Here is a 21,384-nt window from a genome sequence, read left to right on the forward strand (position 1 = left end):
TATAAAGAGAAAAAAATTAGTTCTTAGAGAAGCCTGTTCAGAGCAGGTGTTTTTTTTTTTTTAATTGGAGGATAATTACTTTACAATATTGCATTAGTTTGTTGCCAAAACCAGTATTCGAGAAACCAAGCACCATACTCGGAGAGTTGGAGAACTCAGGTTTATTACGCTGGTGGGCCCAAAAGAGTTAACACTCCAAGGTCTGAGCCCCGAACAAAGGGATTGCAGAGTTTTTATAGACAGACTGTAGTGGGCAACACTAGCTGTTAATAGGCTGATTTAAACAAAGGGGTTTCGCATGTGCGGGAACAGCAGTCAAGATGGGTAGAGGGATGCCTGACCTGGACAGGCATGATTAAGCAGGTTTGCAGGGGTTGGGCAATTGCAAAGAGCAGGACAAGGGTGAGTGAGATGAGCTCCTGTTCCTACTATTCCAATTCCCCACTTTCTGAAACTGTGTGAGCCACATGATCTACAACTTGCAAGGGGCAACCTGAGTTCCAGAGGCCGAGGGAGAAAGCAGTTACGTTAAATTTTAATATCTCCTCTTCAGTTTCTGCCATACATCAACATGAGTCAGTCACAGGTATACATATGCTCCTTCTCTCTTGAACCTCCCTTCCACCTCCCATCCTAAGAACAGACGCTCTTTGCTAGCAAAAATATACTTGATAATCATTATGTACAATTTTAAATGCACCATACATTTTCTTCTTTTTTGATGGAATTATACAAGGAGAATTTATTAAAATTCCTGTATCTTTAGGGCACAAACCTACAGGAGAACCACCATGATCACATATGGCTGTGTTATTTATGCACGCCCACCATAATCAAAATAGAAAGATAGTCATCTTTTGATCAGCCACAGTAAATCAAAGACTGAATTATCTTTCCATAGACATTGACTTTTACAGAAATAACGTCCTACATTTTTAAAAATTGATAATTCATCTAAACGGATTTTGTGCAATTAGTAGTACTAGCTAGCTTTTTAAACTTTGCAATTGGTGCAATTTCCTTTCTCACTTGAAATAATATTCACTTTTAAATTTACTGTGCATTCCTTTTTAAAGGAACTTCTACGATTTAGTCCAGACAGAACATGGACCTGCTCTGTTTCCGTTCTTAAGCAGATTTATGGCAATTGCACCAGGACAAAAATACCACCAGCCCTCTACAGGATTTTCATACTGTCTGTCCCTCCGTCGGTGTCACTGGGAGATCCAATGACATGTTCTCTGCGGAGGGAACAGATGTGAATTATTCAGCCACAGAGAACTCAGACCTCACAGAGCACTTTATTGCGGGGGACTGGAGGTTTCCAAAGGATAAATGGGGGCCCTGAAAGTTGAAGAAATAGGATCACACACTGAGAAGGGATCAAAGAGCAAAGGGCGTTATGTTTGAACAATAGCTGAGCTGCAGGAAAGGATGTCAGCAAATCATGGGGCTCCTCAAGGGAACCACCAAGGTCTTCGCAGCTGAGATTCGACTAGCGGAAGCCAACATGGAACGTCTGTCAGGCACACCTGGAGAGATCCCTGGATTAAGAGCCAAATCCTGGAGGTTGTTCCAGCTGTCTTTATCCCAGCCAGCTGACTGACTCTGCAAGACAACAGGATGAAAAATGATGTCCTGGTGAGATGCTGGGGCCCTTCTCACCTTCAGGACCATAGCTTGCAATTAATGGAAGAAAGGAGGTGGTATCATTTTTATATCATTTCACAGGGAGACAAAACAGAAGTGGAGTGTCTTCAGGGGCTCATAGAGTGATCGTGTGTTCTGGCTTTTCCAATAGTCCCAGTTTATGCCTGTTGTTCCCAGTGTAATAATTAATGGCATCTCCTTTCACTCTTAAAAGTATCTTGGTTTGGTCAATAAAGCATGTGGTTGTCCTGGCTATAATCACCTTAAGAAAATAAAAAGAATCAGTGACGAGGTTTGATAGAAGTTAAGGCCTGGAGCGACTGGCTGGTGCATGGTGCCCAGCTCTGGGTCGGTTCACTGGGCCTTCTTCTGACTTGATCTCAGCGACTCCACCACCTCTGCTTACTCTGTCTGTACCCACCATTCATTTCATATTCACCCACATCCCTTTGACCACTGCTCCCTTTCCCACCCTCTCTTTCCCAAAACATCCTCTACTTACCCTTCTGTGAGCTGCATTCTTACCTCTGGATCACAAGCCCAAAGACTGCCAGGCTTCTGGAAGGGACCGGTCAACACCAGGCCTCCCAGGGTGGCCCAGGTTAGCATGGAGACTAGGACTTACTTCTCCGGGGGCAGATAGCTTGGCAGACACTTTCAGATTGGAAGTTGTTATTGTTCCCTTGGCAACCTCCATAGATAAATGAGGAGCAGGTTTCTTTTCGCTCATCGTACCACCAGCGCACAAAGAAGGCGTTGCAGGGGCCAGGAACCTTTGGCAAAGTGCACACATCTGCAGGGAGATTGAGGGGCAGAGCTGTTTGGATGTCTGCCTCCCTAAGGAACATTCCAAGCACGTGCAAAGGCATGGGGTGGGAGGGCAGCAGAATGCAAAGGCATGAAAATTTTAGCGCACGGCACAGAACTTATCCTGCATGGATGCTTCAGGAATGTTTACAGTAAAAAATCCTGAACGGAAGCATTTACTGAACAACTGTTTTGTGCACAGTCCTAGGAGGTACAAATAGAGTTCTTTAGAACCTCAGAGTCTGAAGCACGATGAGCACACAGTTATTAAATGGTCAGACACTGTTCTCAGTACTTGACATATATTAACACATAGTCTTATGAGGTAGGTCCTCTTATCATCTTCATTTTTCAGATGAACAAACTGAGACTCAGAGCGGCTAAGTCACGTCCCTAAGGTCACATATAGAGGGTAAGGGATTTGAATGTAGATAGTCTGTTGCTTTTAACATTGAAGCCAGATCGTTTACTCTGACTGGCAAGGCCCTGCCTTGTCAGAGCTTTCTCTTCCTACTCTAGCTTTATCGATCTCATCTCTTACCATACTCATGCTCTTCTCTGCTCTCTGGGCTTCCTAGCTTGAGGATGGTGTCTTTTCACACAGGGCCTTTGCACACGCTGTTCCCTATGCCAGAAACGTCTGCCCTTCCATTTTTCCTACCTTCTACCCCCTTTCAGATCTTAGATCACGGATTCCTTTTCTGTCCCCCCGGCTACACTGAACAAGTGCAGCCCATCATGGGTGTCAGGGCCACTAGTAAATGTTTGCTTAATGAATGAATAACCCTTGATGAACAAGGTCTTCTTTAGAGCTCAACGATATGGGCAGAGAGAAAAGAGTGTAGGAGATCAAGATGTCTAGGAGAGGCATCCAGAATTTCTACAGACAGAGAGACCAGAAAAGAAGCTAGGAAATACAGATCATATACCTATTTTTTATAGCTGTCATGTCACCTGCCACCATGCTGGCATTTGATGAGACTTCAGTAGCTACTTAGCATCTCAGAGGATCACAAAATACTCACACCTTTCTTAGAAACAGGAAAACTAAGACCCTTAGAGGAAAAATTACATTACTCACATCACACACCTAAATAGAGGCAGAAATGAGATAAAACCCACTTCTGTCAACACCCTCCCCAGCCCAGCATTGACAGGATTTGTGCCAAGTTGAAGATGCACCCCGGAGAAGGCAATGGCACCCCACTCCAGTACTCTTGCCTGGAAAACCCCATGGAGGAGGAGCCCAGTAGGTTGCAGTCCATGGGGTCGCTAAGAGTCGGACACGACTGAGCGACTTCACTTTCACTTTTCACTTTCATGCATTGGAGAAGGCAATGGCAACCCACTCCAATACTCTTGCCTGGAGACTCCAAGGGAAGGGGAGCCTGGTGGGCTGCCATCTATGGGGTCGCACAGAGTCGGACATGACTGAAGCGACTTGGCAGTAGCGGAAGATGCACCCGGTCTCTTGGTCAGAGACCAGTCATCAACAAACCAGGGGAGGAGAACGACAATACCAGAGCAGGTGGCAGAAAATAGGGGTAGGGTGGAGGGTGTCAGGTAACACAGGGGATTGGTGAGTTACCTTTGTTGATATCTAAACATTTCTTTCCACAGCTAAACGGGCAACATTTCATCTTCTTTGGGCAATCTCTGCTGTTCATACATAGGTCTCTTTCTTGTATTTCACATCTTACCCTGTTTCGGGGACACTGCCCTGAGGGACAAAAGGATATACTCGTCTGGAACCTTGAAGGAGTTGGAGCCCTCCCTTCCCAGGACCAGGACACCATCACCAAAGGAGGGAAGCTGTTTTCACTTCACCTCTCACCTTCAGGGAGCTCAGAATTTCGCCAATGATACCCCAACTCCCAACCACATAACCGCTCAACATCTGATCTCCAAACCCATCATCCATCAGGTTCCAGGGACAGAGATGCTTGTCCCAGGACTACTCTGGTCACTTGGCCTTCCCGTATTTGGATGTTCCCTGGCTGGGGGCAGTGGGGTTGCAGCTCTCAGTGGTTGCAAACTCCCTTTCTAGAAGCAGGGCTTTTGAATTCTGTGCATCCCTCCGTTTGGCAGGAACTGTCCCTGAATCCTGATTTTCTTCATTTGCCGAGAGGGCTGTTTGGAAGATTCATGTGACAAACCTTGTAAAGCCATTGTCAAGCCGCCCGGGACATCATCAGCATCCCCATCCACCATCCCCATCTTCCTCCTGCTCATCATTATAACCAGTATTGATTAAGGGTTACTGTGTCCGTGTTCTTTTCTCTTCAGTCCTCCTTACAGCTCTTCTGGGTAAGCTTTGTCACCATTCACATTGTGTAAAAAAGGAGGTGCCGTAAACTTGCCAAGTTCACACGGCTACCAGGGAGTGGAACAAGATTTGGCCCTGCCGTGTGTGGCTCCCCTGCTGTCTGAGGGCTCAGTTTCTCTCTGCTGCTAATGGCAGGGGTCTTCATTATGTCAGCATTCCAGGGGACTTTCAAAGACCCTTCTTTACCCCAAAGGCAAAGATCCCCTGTAGGTGTGGAGGTGGGGGTGGGGAAATTTTGGAGGGCTACACTGAGAAGACCTAGAGGTTGATGAAGGTGGTGCTGGGGGCAGGGAGTGGCCTTTCTTATGGGGAATTTTCCCAAATTCCCTTAGTCTGTTTCATCCAAACCCTTCCAGGAAGAAGCCCTCTCATAATTATGGTGGGAAGTCAGTTGCCACAGGCTCGGGTTCCTGCATTCACCAAGGACATCTTAACCAGGAGGAAAGGAGCTAAAAGGAGGTCTCCAGGTATGGTTCTTCTTTCTCCCCCAGGATTCCAGACAGAGGTGGGGGAACACATTTCTCATCAGCAAAAATTTCTGTTCCTTCCTCCCAGCCAAGCTCCGTTTCTCCACTAGGAAGACTGAGTCTTCAATTCTTGCTTTGATACTTACTTTGATACTTACTTAGAAAGAATGCCTCCACCAGCCCAGGTTCCTGGACACCCCCCAAGAGAATGAATAGTTTCAGGATTGGCAAAACTCCGAGGAACCCCATTTCAGGAGGGACTCGCCTGGCTGGCAGCATCAAAACCAGGAACTCCTGCTCAGCAGCTTCTGCTTCTGAACTTTGGCTGCCCCGGCCTAGCTTGACACTCCAGGAAACCATACATCACTGGAGCCAAGCCAGCCACACTCCCTCTCCTGGGGAACGACAAGCCCCGGAGGCCATCAGTGGGACTAGCTGACTCCCACAACGTCAACCCTCGCGGGGAAGAGCTCTTTGATGGGCAGCTCCCTCTTTTCAATCAGGGAGAAGGACAAAGCTTGTCAGGGGCTTCTAGACCCCCTAGGCAGAAGGGCATATTTGATTTCAGGATCTTCTGTTTTCCAGGGGGAGTCTGGAGATCACGAGGATCCCAGTTCTCTTGTCCCTTTCTAATCTTACTCTTCTCCTGACGTATCTGTTTTGGTCTGCTTATTTTTCTCACACTGCTTTTGCTTGTTTGTTTTTCCTTCTCTCAACACCTTTCTCTTTTGCTGCCTATTATTTCTCTCTTTTTCTTTGCATTTCCCTCTGTCTGGGTCTCTTTCTCCCTGCCATTCATCCCTCTTCTGTCTTTTCTTCCTTCTTTGGGGGCCACCCCTTTTCGTTGCGTATGTGTGCTTAGGCGTTCAGTTGCGTCCAATTCTTTGTGACCCCGTGGACTGTAACCCGCCAGGCTCCTCTGTCCATGGGATTTTCCAGGCAAGAATCCTGGAGTGGGTTGCCATTTCCTTCTCCAGGGGATTTTCCTGACTCAGGGATCAAAGATCCCTGCATCTCCTGCATTGATGGGTGGATTCTTTACCACAGCACCACCTAATTGGATAGGCATCACTGTTCTTTAATCATTGTCAGAGAGTAAAGGTATTGTCATGGGTAGCATGTTGGGGAAGAAACAGGCTGATCTGAAAATGAACCAAATCTTCAGAGAGTGCCTGTTAAAGTTGTGGTGCTTTGAAAGCTGGAGAGGCGGTTATAGCTAATGGAGAGCTTCTATCACCTCTGAGTGTAATTTGGAATCAGTGATGCAGGGAGTGGTAGAGGGGGGGATAAATGTCAGTTATGACCTCATAGCTAGCTGCAGCAGTGGGGCCTGAAGAATGTTCTGTTGAACTTTCTAATTTAAGGCTTGCAGCACCGTAGGTCATATTCTTGGCTTGTCTCTGATTTTACCTGCAGCTGTAGGAGACAGTTCTATTTCGTTATTTTTTTTCCTAATCCATGTCTTAAACTGCGGTTGAATTCACATTACATAAAATTAAGAATTTTAAAGTAACAGTGCGGTAGCTTTTCAGTACCTTCATAATATTACACAACTTTCACCTTTATTAATTCCAAAACATTTTCATCACTCCCAAAGTAAACCTCATACCATTAGCAGTCACTCTGCACCCTCTCCAGCCTATTCCAGCACCTAGCAACCACCATTCTCTTATCTTTATGGATTTACCTGTTCTGGATAGTTCATGTAAATAGAATCTCATAATATATGACCTTTTGTATGTGACTTCTTCAGTTCAGTTCAGTCGCTCAGTCGTGTCCGACTCTTTGCGACCCCATGAACCACAGCACACCAGGCCTCCCTGTCCATCACCAACTCCTGGAGGCCACCCAAACCCATGTCCATTGAGTCAATGATGCCATCCAGCCATCTCATCCTCTGTCATCCCCTTTTCCTCCTGCCCTCAATCTTTCCCAGCATCAGGGTCTTTTCCAATGAGTCAGCTCTTGGCATCAGGTAGCCAGAGTATTGGAGTTTCAGCTTCAACATCAGTCCTTCCAATGAACACCCAGGACTGATCTCCTTTAGGATGGACTAGTTGGACCTCCTTGCAGTTCCAAGGGACTCTCAAGAGTCTTCTCCAACACCACAGTTCAAAAGCATCAATTCTTCGGCACTCAGCTTTCTTTATAGTCCAACTCTCACATCCATACACGACCACTGGAAAAACCATAGCCTTGACTAGATGGACCTTTGCTGGCAAAGTAATGTCTCTGCTTTTCAATATGCTATCTAGGTTGGTCATAACTTTCCTTCCAAGGAGTAAGTGTCTTTTAATTTCATGGCTTCAATCACCATCTGCAGTGATTTTGGAGCCCCAAAAAATAAAGTCTGACACTGTTTCCCCATCTATTTGCCATGAAGGGATGGGACCAGATGCCATGATCTTCGTTTTCTGAATGTTGAGCTTTAAGCCAACTTTTTCACTCTCCTCTTTCACTTTCATCAAGAGGCTTTTCAGCTCCTCTTCACTTTCTGCCATAAGGGTGGTGTCGTCTGCATATCTGAGGTTATTGATATTTCTCCCAGCAATCTTGATTCTATCTTGTGCTTCCTCCAGCCCAGCGTTTCTCATGATGTACTCTGCATATAAATTAAATAAACAGGGTGACAATACACAGCTTTGACATACTCCTTTTCCTATTTGGAACCAGTCTGCTGTTCCATGTCCAGTTCTAACTGTTGCTTCCTGCACTGCATACAGGTTTCTTAAGAGGCAGATCAGGTGGTCTGGTATTCCCATCTCTCTCAGAATTTTCCACAGTTTATTGTGATCCACACAGTCAAAGGCTTTGGCAGAGTCAATAAAGCAGAAATAGATGTTTTTCTGGAACTCTCTTGCTTTTTCCATGATCCAGAGGATGTTGGCAATTTGATCTCTGGTTCCTCTGCCTTTTCTAAAACCAGCTTGAACATCTGGAAGTTCACGGTTCATGCATTGCTGAAGCCTGGCTTGGAGAATTTTGAGCATTACTTTACTAGCATGTGAGATGAGTGCAATTGTGTGGTAGTTTGAGCATTCTTTGGCATTGCCTTTCTTTGGGATTGGAATGAAAACTGACCTTTTCCAGTCCTGTGGCCACTGCTGAGTTTTGCACATTTGCTGGCATATTGAGTGCAGCACTTTCACAGCATTATCTTTCAGGATTTGAAGTAGCTCAACTGGAATTCCATCACCTCCACTAGCTTTGTTTGTGAAGGCCAACTTGACTTCACATTCCAGGATGTCTGGCTCTAGATGAGTGATCACATCATCATGATTATCTGGGTCGTGAAGATCTCTTTTGTACCATTCTTCCGTGTATTCTTGCCACCTCTTCTTAATATCTTCTGCTTCTGTTAGGTCCAGACCATTTCTGTCCTTTATTGAGCCCATCTTTGCATGAATGTTCCCTTGGTATCTCTAATTTTCTTAAAGAGATCTCCAGTCTTTCCCATTCTATTGTTTTCCTCTATTTCTTTGCACTGATCACTGAGGAAGGCTTTCTTATCTCTCCTTGCTATTCTTTGGAACTCTGCATTCAAATGGTGGATCTTTCCTTTTCTCCTTTGCTTTTCGCTTCCCTTCTTTTCACAGCTATTTGTAAGGCCTTCTCAGACAGCCATTTTGCTTTAATGCATTTCTTTTTCTTGGGGATGGTCTTGATTCCTGTCTTCTGTACAATGTCACGAACCTCATTCCATAGTTCATCAGGCACTCTTGTCTATCAGATCTAGTCCCTTAAATCTATTTCTCACTTTCACTGTATAGTCATAAGGGATTTGGTTTAGGTCATACCTGAATGTCTAGTGGTTTTCCCCACTTTCTTCAATTTCAGTCTGAATTTGGCAACAAGGAATTCATGATCTGAGCCACAGTCAGCTCCCAGTCTTATCTGTGCTGACTGTATAGAGCTTCTCCATCTTTGGCTGCAAAGAATATAATCAATCTAATTTCAGTGTCAATCATCTGGTGATGTCCATGTGTAGAGTTTTCTCTTGTGTTGTTGGAAGAGGGTGATTGCTATGACCAGTGAGTTCTCTTGGTAGAACTCTATTAGCCTTTTCCCTGCTTCATTCTGTACTCCAAGGCCAAATTTGCGTGCTACTCCAGGTGTTTCTTGACTTCCTACTTTTGCATTCCAGTCTCCTATAATGAAAAGGAAATCTTTTTTGGGTGTTAGTTCTAGAAGGTCTTGTAGGTCTTCATAAAACCGTTCAACTTCAGCTTCTTCAGTGTTACTGGTCGGGGCATAGACTTGGATTACCATGATATTGAATGGTTTGCCTTGGAGATGAACAGAGATCATTCTGTCGTTTTTGAGATTGCATCCAAGTACTGAATTTTGGACTCTTTTCTTGACTATGATGGCTACTCCATTTTCTAAGGGATTCCTGCCCACAGTAGTAGATATAATGGTCATCTGAGTTAAATTCACCCATTCCTGTCCATCTTAGTCCACTGATTCCTAGAATGTCAATGTTCACTCTTGTCACCTCCTGTTTGACCACTTCCAATTTGCCTTGATTCATTGACCTAACATTCCAGGTTCCTATGCAATATTGCCCTTTACAGCATCAGACCTCTCTTCTATCACCAGTCACATCCACAACTGGGTGTTGTTTTTGTTTTGCCTCCATCCCTCCATTCTTTCTGGAGTTATTTCTCCACTCATCTCCAGTAGCATATTGGGCACCTACTGACCTGGGGAGTTCCTCTTTCAGTGTCCTATCTTTTTGCCTTTTCATACTGTTCATGGGGTTCTCAAGGCAAGAATACTGAAGTGGTTTGCCATTCCCTTCTCCAGTGAGCCACATTTTGTCAGACCTCTCCACCATGACCCGTCCGTCTTGGGTGGCCCCATACAGCATGGCTTACTTTCATTGAGTTAGACAAGGCTGTGATCCGTGTGATCAGATTGGCTAGTGTCTGTGATTGTGGTTTCAGTGTGTCTGCCCTCTCTCAGCACCTACGGTCTTACTTGGGTTTCTCTTACCTTGGACGTTGGGTATCTCTTCACCGCTGCTCTAGCAAAGCACAGCCGCTGCTCCTTACCTCAGACATGGGGTAGCTCCTCTCTGCCGCCACCCTGACCTCGGACATGGGGTAGCTCCTCTCTGCCGCCACCCCAACCCCGGACGTGGGCTAGCTCCTCTTGGCCACCACCCCGACCTCAGATGTGGGCTAGCTCCTCTTGGCCACCACCCCGACCTCGGACGTGGGGTAGCTCCTCTCGGCCACCGCCCCTGTGTGACTTCTTAGCAGAATGTTTTTGATGTTCATCCACAGTGTAGCCTGCATTAGTGCTTCATTCCTTTTCATGGCTAAATTTTGTTTTGTTTTTGGCCACATCACACAGCACACAGGATCTCTGTTCCCTGACAAGCAATTGAACGCACACCCCCTGCAGTGGAAGCGCAGAGTCCCAACTACTGGGCAACCGTGGAAGTTCCAATGGCTGAATAATATCCAATGCACACCAATAGCCTCCCACAAGTATCAGAGCTCTGCTTCTCTGCTCTGAGTTCTTTCTAACTTCCTAAGAACTTGGTCAGCTTGCATGCAGAAGAGTCTGGAAGAGTGAGGGATTTAACAACCAACATGCATCCAGTAGAGGATGAAAGTCAATGACTAAACACCTCAGCTTCCTCATGAATGAAGAAAATTCAGAGGCAGGTTTTACAAGGTTCTTTGGAAGGTCCCTAATGGGATTAAGCTGCATTTTCCCACCGCGGTAACCAACACATAATCAGCTCCTCTCTTCCTTGTATCACTATCCCACTCCTCAATTTGTATTTCTTGAAAGATCCCAAATAAACTTACTTTCACCCATGCCCTTCTCCTAGAAAGAAGCAGCACCCAAGAGCCCTTGCCTTAAAAGAGTCATATGATGCTTTGAAAAAACAGAGGAGTCGTATAGCAACGTCCCTGGAATCCTCAACTCTCAAGGTTCTGAGTGTCTTCATTTCCTTTAATGATGTCACCAGAAAGTGTAATATGTCAATAAACATAAATCATTCAGGCTCAGAGGCACAGGACTAAATTAAGTGCTTTATTGGGAAAAATGAGAGCTTCACAGAACAAGCAGTTCTAGAAGTTGGACATAAAGGTAAGACTCATAGAGATGGGATCAAAAGAGAAAGATTATGTCTAAAAAGAGGCTGAGATGGAGAAAGGGGAGACAGGCACCAGGATTCAGTTTAGGGAAGCTCTCAGGCCTTGGAACACTGGAAGCAGAACAGTGAAAGCCGGCCTGGATCGTCTGCAGGCACACGGACAGCGCTTGGTCATAAACTGAATCCCAGTGGCAGTCGCAGTGTATCATTTCACATTCAGGAATTAGAGCCTGTTGAGAACAGAGGATAGGACCAGCTGAGCTTCTAGGACTCAGCTTATTTTCCAAACTATTCTTGAAGTTATGTTTGCACATCTTTTCACAGGAGACTAAAAGGAAGTAGGTTTCCCTGGAAAACTCTGAATGGGATGTGGCTGGGAGTGGGTTGCTGGCGAAGAGTCATGAGGGGAAATTGATGGCCTAGAAGGGGTGATTGGTCCACCTGTCCAGCACTAGGCTGGATGTCCTGTGATCTCTCTGAAGTTGGTCTCTGAGGCCTCACCATGTCTGCATCCTCTCCTACTCCTAATACTTGCCAGCTTTGATCCACAACCATGTCCCCTCCCAACCTCAGTTTCCCAACAAGCCATGGTCCCACCCTCTGCAAGGCTCATTCTTACCTGCTGATCAGAGCTGGTCAGTCCCTGGTCTTCACCTGGTCTGTCCAGGATGCAACTATCCTGGAATGGGCCAAGCAACACTCTGACTCCCCCTCTCGGAGTGACCCTGGCAAGGATGAGAGACTGGGGCCCCTGGGACTCACCCTTTGTGGAACAGGCACTCTGGCACACGGCTTGGGATTGGAAGTTGTTATTGTTTCCTCTACAACCACCATAGATGAAGCTGGAGCAAGTATTATTTGTCTTATCATACCACCAACGACGGAAAAGAGCCATGCAGGGGCCAGCTTCTTTGGGCATACTGCATATGTCTGCAGGGAGATGCCAGAGTTGAGATTTTAAAGTGCCCACACCAAAAAAAAAAAAAAAAAAAACCACACACAGCAGCTGTTATTGTCCCGCTAGTAACTAGCACAGATGAAACCAAACAGGTTCCTTTTACCTTTTACCTTTTCACACCTCGGGAGCCCAGTTCCATTGATATATTTGTAGAGCAGAGCAGAGCTGTTTGGCTATCTGCATCCCCAGGGAACATCAGGTCAGGTCCCCACCTTCTCTTCAGATCACTGGACTGTCTCCCCTGAGAGTGAGGAGCCTCTGTTTTCAGAGCTGTGCGCTTAATTCGGGGCATGCACATTGACCTCCCACATTACCAGTCTTGTCCTTGACTTCAGTAAAATGAGGATGCAAAATCCCACCCTGCTCGTCACCTGGGGATGTCCTGAGGTGCAAATAAGATCAACCCTCAAGGCCCGCTAAGTTGTGAGCTTCTTGATTGTATCTAAATGTGCAGTTTCTAGTGCAGTGCCTGGTGAGAATTTCATTCTGAATGGATACAGGAGTGCCTCAAAAATGCCAAATTATAAGCCACTTACTCTGCCCTCCAAACCATGCCAAAGAAAGAGAATATGGGGTCAGAGTCAAGGGCAAGTCCATGCAGGGAATGCAAGGGGTAGTTTTTCAGATTGTCAAGCCCCTTTTTTCCCTGCAGTTAGCTTCTGTCCTGTTATGGAATGAGTACCCCCCACACACAATTCCAGTTCAAACACTGAAGACCTAGCCCTCAGCACCTCAGAAGGACCGTGTTTGGAAATAAAATTGGGGACTATATCAGTAGTTAAGATGAGGCTATACTGGGATGGGATGGGCCCCTAATCCAAAATGACTGGTGTCCCTTAAAAAGGACAAATGCTAACAGATAACTAGTAAAGACCCACTGTATAGCACAGGGAACTCTACTCAATATTTTCTAATGGCCTATATGGAAAAAGCATCTTAAAAATAGTGGATAAACGTATTACTGATTCACTGTACTGTACACCTGAAAGTAAGATAACATTGTAAATTAATTATACTCCAATAAAAAAATTAATAATAAAAAGGGTAAATTCTGACACCAACACACACACACAGGGAGGACACCATGTGAACATGAAGATAAGGGATCTCCATGGCATGGAACACCAGAGATTGCCAGCAAACCACCAGAAGTTAGAGGAAGAGGTGTGACACAGATTCTCCCTCCCCACCTGACAAAGAACCAACCAACTTGCCAACACTTGACCCTGAACTTCTAGCCTGCTGAATGGTGAGACAATACATTTCTGTAGTTTAAGCCATCTTGTTGGTGGTATTTTGCTACAACAGTCCTAGCAAACTAACACAGGTCAGAGCTAAATGATAAGTTCCCCAAGGGTCAATGCCCACAGCTAAACAGTTGAGTCCTGTTGATTTTTACCTTCTCAAAGCTCACCTGTCTGCCCCTCTCCTGAAGTCTCAGGCTGTTGGGAGAGCCTCAGATTGATCTTCTAGCCTCTATCCTTGGCTCCTACAATCAGTCCTTCCTGCTGCCCACTAGAGAGAAGGACCTGACGGATCCAAGACCAAGCTAATTGTATCATTTTGCAGCTAAGACCTTGACTTCATGAGCAGGCCTTCCATGGCCTATAGACACTTCATTGTCTGGCTCCTGTTTGGCGCTCTGGCCTCCTCCCCTACCACAGTCCCCTTTTGAGCTTCAGGCTTCCACAATCTTCAACACCGCCCCCCACACACACCTCTCACTCCATATTCCCTCTGCCACCTTTCCATTGTTCATTAATCACACTGTTACTCTCCCTTCAAAACCCTTCCCAGACATCAACTCCACTATGGCATCTTGAACCCCATTCTACACACCGCACCCCACAGGTGCCTAACTCCATCCTGCATTTTTCTACTGTGCTTCTGAGTTGTGTGTGTGTGTGTGTTGTCATTTTTTTTCATCTTCCATCTCATCTATGAAGTGGTGAGCTTCTGAGGCAGTGAGCAGAGACCATGTCTGATTTCATCTTGGAACCCCATTCTTAGCAGGTGGTCATGTAAAGTGTTCAGTTCAGTTCAGTTCAGTTCAGTTGCTCAGTCGTGTCCAACTGTTTGTGACCCCATGAATCGCAGCACACCAGGCCTCCCTGTCCATCACCATCTCACGGAGTTCACTCAGACTCACAGCCATCGAGTCCGTGATGCCATCCAGCCATCTCATCCTGGGTCGTCCCTTTCTCCTCCTGCCCCCAATCCCTCCCAGCATCAGAGTCTTTTCCAATGAGTCAACTCTTCGCATGAGGTGGCCAAAGTACTGGAGCTTCAGCTTTAGCATCATTCCTTCCAAAGAAATCCCAGGGCTGATCTCCTTAATAATGGACTGGTTGGATCTCCTTGCAGTTCAAGGGACTCTCAAGAGTCTTCTCCAACACCACAGTTCAAAAGCATCAATTCTTCGGCACTCAGCTTTCTTCACAGTCCAACTCTCACATCCATACATGACCACAGGAAAAACCATAGCCTTGACTAGACGGACCTTATTCGGCAAAGTAATGTCTCTGCTTTTGAATATACTATCTAGGTTGGTCATAGCTTTTCTTCCAAGGAGTAAGCGTCTTTTAATTTCATGGCTGCAATCACCACCTGCAGTGATTTGGGAGCCAAAAAAAATAAAGTCTGCCACTGTTTCCACTGCTTCCCCATCTATTTCCCATGAAGTGATGGGACCGGATGCCATGATCTTCGTTTTCTGAATGTTGAGCTTTAAGCCAACTTTTTCACTCTCCTCTTTCACTTTCATCAAGAGGCTTTTGAGTTCCTCTTCACTTTCTGCCATAAGGGTGGTGTCATCTGCATAGCTGAGGTTATTGATATTTCTCCCGGCAATCTTGATTCCAGCTTGTGTTTCTCCCAGTCCAGCATTTCTCATGATGTACTGCATAGAAGTTAAATAAGCAGGGTGACAATATACAGCCTTGACATATTCCTTTTCCTATTTGGAACCAGTCTGCTGTTCCATGTCCAGTTCTAACTGTGGCTTCCTGACCTGCATACAGATTTCTCAAGAGACAGGTTAGGTGGTCTGGTATTCCCATCTCTTTCAGAATTGTCCACAGTTTATTGTGATCCACACAGTCAAAGGCTTTGGCATAGTCAATAAAACAGAAATAGATGTCTTTCTGGAACTCTCTTGCTTTTTCCATGATCCAGAGGATGTTGGCAATTTGATCTCTGGTTCCTCTGCCTTTTCTAAAACCAGCTTGAGCATCAGGGAGTTCACGGTTCACGTATTGCTGAAGCCTGGCTTGGAGAATTTTGAGCATTACTTTACTAGCATGTGAGGATGAGTGCAATTGTGCGATAGTTTGAGCATTCTTTGGCATTGCCTTTCTTTGGGATTGGAATGAAAACTGACCTTTTCCAGTCCTGTGGCCACTACTGAGTTTTCCAAATTTGCTGGCATATTGAGTGCAGCACTTTCACAGCATCATCTTTCAGGATTTGAAATAGCTCAACTGGAATTCCATCACCTCCACTAGCTTTGTTCGTAGTGATGCTTTCTAAGGCCCACTTGACTTCACATTCCAGGATGTCTGGCTCTAGATGAGTGATCACATCATCATGATTATCTGGGTCATGAAGATCTTTTTTGTACAGTTCTTCCGTGTATTCTTACCACCTCTTCTTAATATATTCTGCTTCTGTTAGGTCCATACCGTTTCTGTCCTTTATCGAGCCCATCTTTGCATGAAATGTTCCCTTGGGATCTCTAATTTTCTTGAAGAGATCTCTAGTCTTTCCGAGTTTGTTGTTTTCCTCTATTTCTTTGCATTGATCACTGAAGAAGGCTTTCTTATCTCTTCTTGCTATTCTTTGGAACTCTACATTCAGATGCTTATATCTTTCCTTTTCTCCTTTGCTTTTCACCTCTCTTCTTTTCACAGCTATTTGTAAGGCCTCCCCAGACAGCCATTTTGCTTTTTTGCATTTCTTTTCCATGGGGATGGTCTTGATCCCTGTCTCCTATACAATGTCACGAACTTCATTCCATAGTTCATCAGGCACTCTATCTATCAGATCTAGGCCCTTAAATCTATTTCTCACTTCCACTGTATAATCATAAGGGATTTGATTTAGGTCATACCTGAATGGTCTAGCGGTTTTCCCTATTTTCTTCAGTTTCAGTCTGAATTTGGTAATAAGGAGTTCATGATCTGAGCCACAGTCAGCTCCCGGTCTTGTTTTTGTTGACTGTATAGAGCTTCTCCATCTTTGGCTGCAAAGAATATAATCAATCTGATTTCGGTGTTGACCATCTGGTGATGTCCATGTAGGATTTTGCAAATGCTGAGGGTAAAACAAAATATATCCTGACTGGAACTGAATAAGTCATTCCTTGAGCACCTACTACATGCTCAATGCTTAAAGAGACAAAAGTATGGCCTCTGTTATATAGGAGCTCCCAGTTATGAATGACTGAATAATGTGAGCTAACATGTCACATATCTGTTAGACACCAGGCATTGCCCTAAGAATTTCACCTGCATAAGCATATTTAATCTTTCAAATAACCTTTAACATTAGTCTTTTTGCTATCTAGAAACTGAGGCATCACAAGGGAAAGTGGTTAATTTGCCCAAGATAAATAGGCTGGTGAGAACTGGAGCTAAGATTTGAACTCAAGAAGTCTGGACTCAGAATTCCTCAACTATAGGCAAACGAACAACCCACTGTCCACCTGCCTGTCCAGTCTACTCCACTGTCAAGTTGACTTCACTTCCTACATCCCTTTCAGACACATCCGACTCTTCCCCACCATCTCAGCTCCTTAGTCCAAGAAACCCCCTTTTTTTTAATCAAGTCCCTCCATTCCCGCCTCGTAGGCATAGTAAAAGCCACACCACGTGCCCGCCCACCTCAGTGAATTTCCATTGATCTTAAGATCAAGGTGCAACCCTTGTCCAACAAGAACCTACCTACCAAGAACCTTTTTCCCTTTCACCATGTCCATGCTCATGTACAAAGTCTTGATGGCGGGACGCCAGAATCCATCAAGACTGTGTACGTGTACATTGCCTGTACCTGGAAACCCTTCCACCCACTTTTCCCCCAATTTTGCTACCCATCCTTCTGAACTCTAGTTTTACTTTCTCAGGGAAGGCTTCCTCAACCTCTTTATAATAGGTCAAATCCTATTATACGTCTCAGAGACACTCAACAAACATTTCTTAAATGAGTGAATAAAGAATCTCTGATAGTCTTAATAAATTCAACAGACATAGAAAACAAAGTTATGGTCACCAAAAGGGAAAGGAAGGAGAAGGGATAAATTAGGAGTTTGGGACTAATAGATACATCCTACTATATATAAAATAGATGAACATCAATGAGCTACCGTATAGAGCACATATAGAACTCTATTCAGCATCTTGTAATGATTAACAATGGAAAAGAAACTGAAAAGAATATATATATATATATATATATATATATATGAATCACTTTGTTGTACACCTGAAACATTGTAAGGAACTATACTTTAACTTTTGTCTTTATTTTATTTTCAAAATTTAAACTTTTTATTTTTTATTGAAGTACAGTCAATTAACAATGTTATGGTAGTTTCAGGTGAACAGAGACGGGACCCTACATACAATGTAATACATATACATTACGTATTGCATAATGTAATACATATACATTACACTTTAATTAAAAAAAATAGAAAGAATCCTTGATAGTCTTTCTGGAGCTGAGGTAGATGGGCATGGAGTTAAGACTGCCTCAGCAAAGGATAGGCCCTCTGGTCTGGAGTGGTCAGCAAAGATTTCTTAATGCTAAAGTGGATTTGTATAGGCAGGCAGTGAATCTGGAGCCAAAAGCTATATTTTTGTATTTTTAAGAAATACAAACATCTTAATTATCATTTGCAGCAACAATGTTGATATATAGTAAACCAATAGTGGCCCCCTGGGGACTAAGAAAATCATAAGGGTAAAAAAAAAAAAAAAGTAAGAAAATAATAAGACTGGAAAGGAGCCATGAGACTTTCTGGTTCAATCCCAACCTTATACCTAGATTTTGCTTGCAGAACCTGAGACCCAACAGGATGAAGATACTCCCTAATATCAAATAGGGGCAGTGATATATCTAAATTTCAAGTTTCCCAAGTCCAGCAATCTTGCTCAGAGACCAGCCTTTAGTGAAGAAGGGACAGGACCACCCCAGAGGAGCAGAAGGGGAGGATATGGGTAAGGGGTTGGTTATTGAGGCTCTCAATATTTGTTTACCTTGTTGGAGGTTTATGCATTTTCTTCCGCAGCTGAAGAAGCAACACTTCTCATGCTTCGGGCACTTTTTGTTCTTTGAACATTCGTCCCTTTCTTTGAATTCACAATTACTCTGGATTCTGGGGCACCTCTCTAGGGAAAGACGGACAACAATGAGTCTTACAGTCACAGTGCCCACCCTTCTCCAGACTCAAGGCAATTCTGAGGAGTCAGGGGAATTTCCTTTCGCTTTGCTCATCCCCAGGAGTCCTTTTCCTGGGGGCTTTCATTTATTTCCCAGCGCTGCCTGCACTAACCTCTCTCCTGACCATCCCTCACTCTCTGCCTCCTTTCCCCTAGCCCCACCGGCTAAGGCAAGATTTCTCAACCTAGGCACTGGAGGCATTTGGGCCAGATAATTATTTGATGGGTAGAGGAGGGACTTCCCTGGTGGCTCAGACGGTAAAGTGTCTGTCTATAATGCAGGAGACGCAGGACCCAGGACCCAGGACCCAGGTTTGATCCCTGGGTCGAGAAGATCCCCTGGAGAAGGGAATGACAATCCACTCCAGTACTTTTGCCTGGAGAATCCCATGGACAGAGGAGCCTGGTAGGCTACAGTCCCTGGGGTCACAAAGAGTCGGACACCACTGACCGATTTCACTTTCACTTTCACTAGAGGAGGGTTGTCCTTTAGTAGGGCGTCCATTGTAGGACGTTTAGCAGCATCCCTGGCGTCTACCTACTAGACTGCCGGTAGCACTCCCCGGTTGTGACAACCAAAAAAGCCTCTAGACATTGTCAATGTTCCCTGGAAGGCGAAATCGCCCGTTAAAAGCCATTGGTCTAACTAAGCCAATCTAGTCGCTTTGGGCTGGTTGAGAAAACAGTGTTTGGGAGTTCCTCTGGGGGGCGCTATTGTGCAGCAATATTGTTCACCCTGGCAGTCAGACAGCTGGGTTTTTTAATTCTCATTCTTGGTTTACAACTTACTGTCTCTGAACTTTGGTTTCTTCATTTATAAAATCCTTTTAGCCTTACAGAGAGGTGAGGAAGAATTACGACAAAGCGTGTAAGGCTATAATCATCGTCACGGATGCCCAGTAATATTAACTAATATTGGTTAAGTTAACCATAGCCTAGCACTATTTCAACCATTTCAAAGAGGTTATCTCATATAACCGGCGTAATTGTTCTATGACACTAATTCTAGTGATAGCCCTCATTTTGCAGATGAGGAAACTGAAGCATAGGGAATTTTAAGCAGAATTTGTACCCACCAAGGCTGACTCCCTCTCTTTAAATCCCTTCTTTCAGAATGTTCAGTAAATGGTAGCAATTATCAATATTACTCTACTTGTCGTTATTCAGTCGCTCAGTCGTGTCCGACTCTTTGGGACTCCATGGACTGCAGCATGCCAGGCATGGAGTATTACTGCCTTAAGTTCAAAGGAACTTCAAAAAGTCAAGGAACCCCTACGGAGGTGGGAACACTTTCTAGAACTACATTTGAAAGAATCAAGAGTTAACAGAGGTGCGTTTCAAGAAAGGGGGCTATTTTTGTCATGGGGTGAGGGAAAAGTCCCTTAGGAGTCCCAGATCCTTATAGCCCCTCCCCTAAATGCTAGATTTTGTGATACCCAACCCACCACCCCACCACCCCAACCCCCCAACCCCCACTCAGAAAGACCTTCCATTTCAAAGGGGCTGAAAATACAAATTGCCCAGGTCTGGATTCTTGCATTCACTGAAGAGAAACTCCATAGAAAAGAAACAGGGAAGAAATAACCAAAATATCTCCCTCATCCCTAACCCAGCCCCAGGGCTAAGGTGGTGGAAAGCTTTTTTCTTCCTCCCAGCCATATTCTTTCTCTCCAGGGCAAGGGCTGAGACCCCAGTACTTACGGGGAAAGAACCAATCAGTCAGAGCAGGTCCCTGGACGTTCACTAGAAGGAGGGATAGCACCAAGATGCTCAAAAGTCCAGAAGACTCCATTCTGAAGGAAAGCTGTCCTGCTGGTGGTTCCAGATTATAAAAATGTCTGGCTGCCTTTGTCCAGCCTAATCTTTCAGTGGTCAGTGTCTTGGATACTTGAGAGCTGGAGTCAAGCCAACCACCTCCTTTCCTGATGGGAACACTGGGTTCCTGAAGTCATCGATGTGACTAGCTGGCATCCACATCCCACAGCCCTGGGCAAGGGTCTCTTACAGGTGGCTCTTGATTGTTAGCCCCCTCAACTGCAGTGGGTCTTCTGGTCAACCAGGGCAAGTGGGCAAAGCTGCTCTCACTTTCCAGGCTAGCTTAGGAGTGAATGCCACCATCAGAGGTCTTCATCTTGGTAACTTTGAGAGTTGTAGGATGACCTCATTCTCTATTCATTTTCCATTTCAACCGGCACACCCCCTCTTGTTTTGTTTGATCCATGTGCGTCTATTGAGCTCTTAGTATCTCTTTGTTTCTGTAAGTCTCCCATGGTCCCTATGTTTCTTTGTCTCCCTCTCCCACACTGGCCTCCCATCCTCCTTTTTCTCTTTGGCTCACTCCACTCAAACTCTTTGACTAAGACCAAAGAGTAAAGATGTTGCCCCAGAGTGATGTGGGGAGGAGGAAGCAGGCTGATAGCAGAGTTTGCAGATAACGTTTGTCAAGATTGCATTGTCCTGAGAGCAGGAAGGAGGGTCAGGAAGGTTGGAGCTTATACAGAGCATCTACCATCTGGTGCAAACTCCCTGTTGTCTGATGGGGAACTGTGAAGGGAAGAGACCTGCCTGAGAGACCACAACTCAGTAAAGGTCAATAACACAGCAGAGTTTCTGGTTTTTAACTA

At 45.0% G+C, this 21,384-nt stretch overlaps 1 protein-coding gene across 1 annotated transcript; it reads right to left on the reverse strand.

Annotated features, from left to right (window-relative positions):
* Positions 1-1,177: 1,177 nt before the first annotated feature.
* On the reverse strand, positions 1,178-20,552 carry LOC138091193 (eppin-like). Its single transcript, XM_068986830.1, has 6 exons — positions 20,458-20,552; positions 18,578-18,705; positions 12,128-12,295; positions 4,046-4,177; positions 2,276-2,443; positions 1,178-1,239 (listed from the first exon to the last, which is right to left on the reverse strand). The coding sequence occupies exons 1-6, from the start codon at positions 20,550-20,552 to the stop codon at positions 1,178-1,180; spliced, it is 753 nt and encodes a 250-aa protein (XP_068842931.1).
* Between the last annotated feature and the right edge of the window lie 832 nt (positions 20,553-21,384).

The sequence above is a fragment of the Capricornis sumatraensis genome, chromosome 15, assembly GCF_032405125.1.
Source record: "Capricornis sumatraensis isolate serow.1 chromosome 15, serow.2, whole genome shotgun sequence".
NCBI classification, from domain to species: domain Eukaryota; kingdom Metazoa; phylum Chordata; class Mammalia; order Artiodactyla; family Bovidae; genus Capricornis; species Capricornis sumatraensis.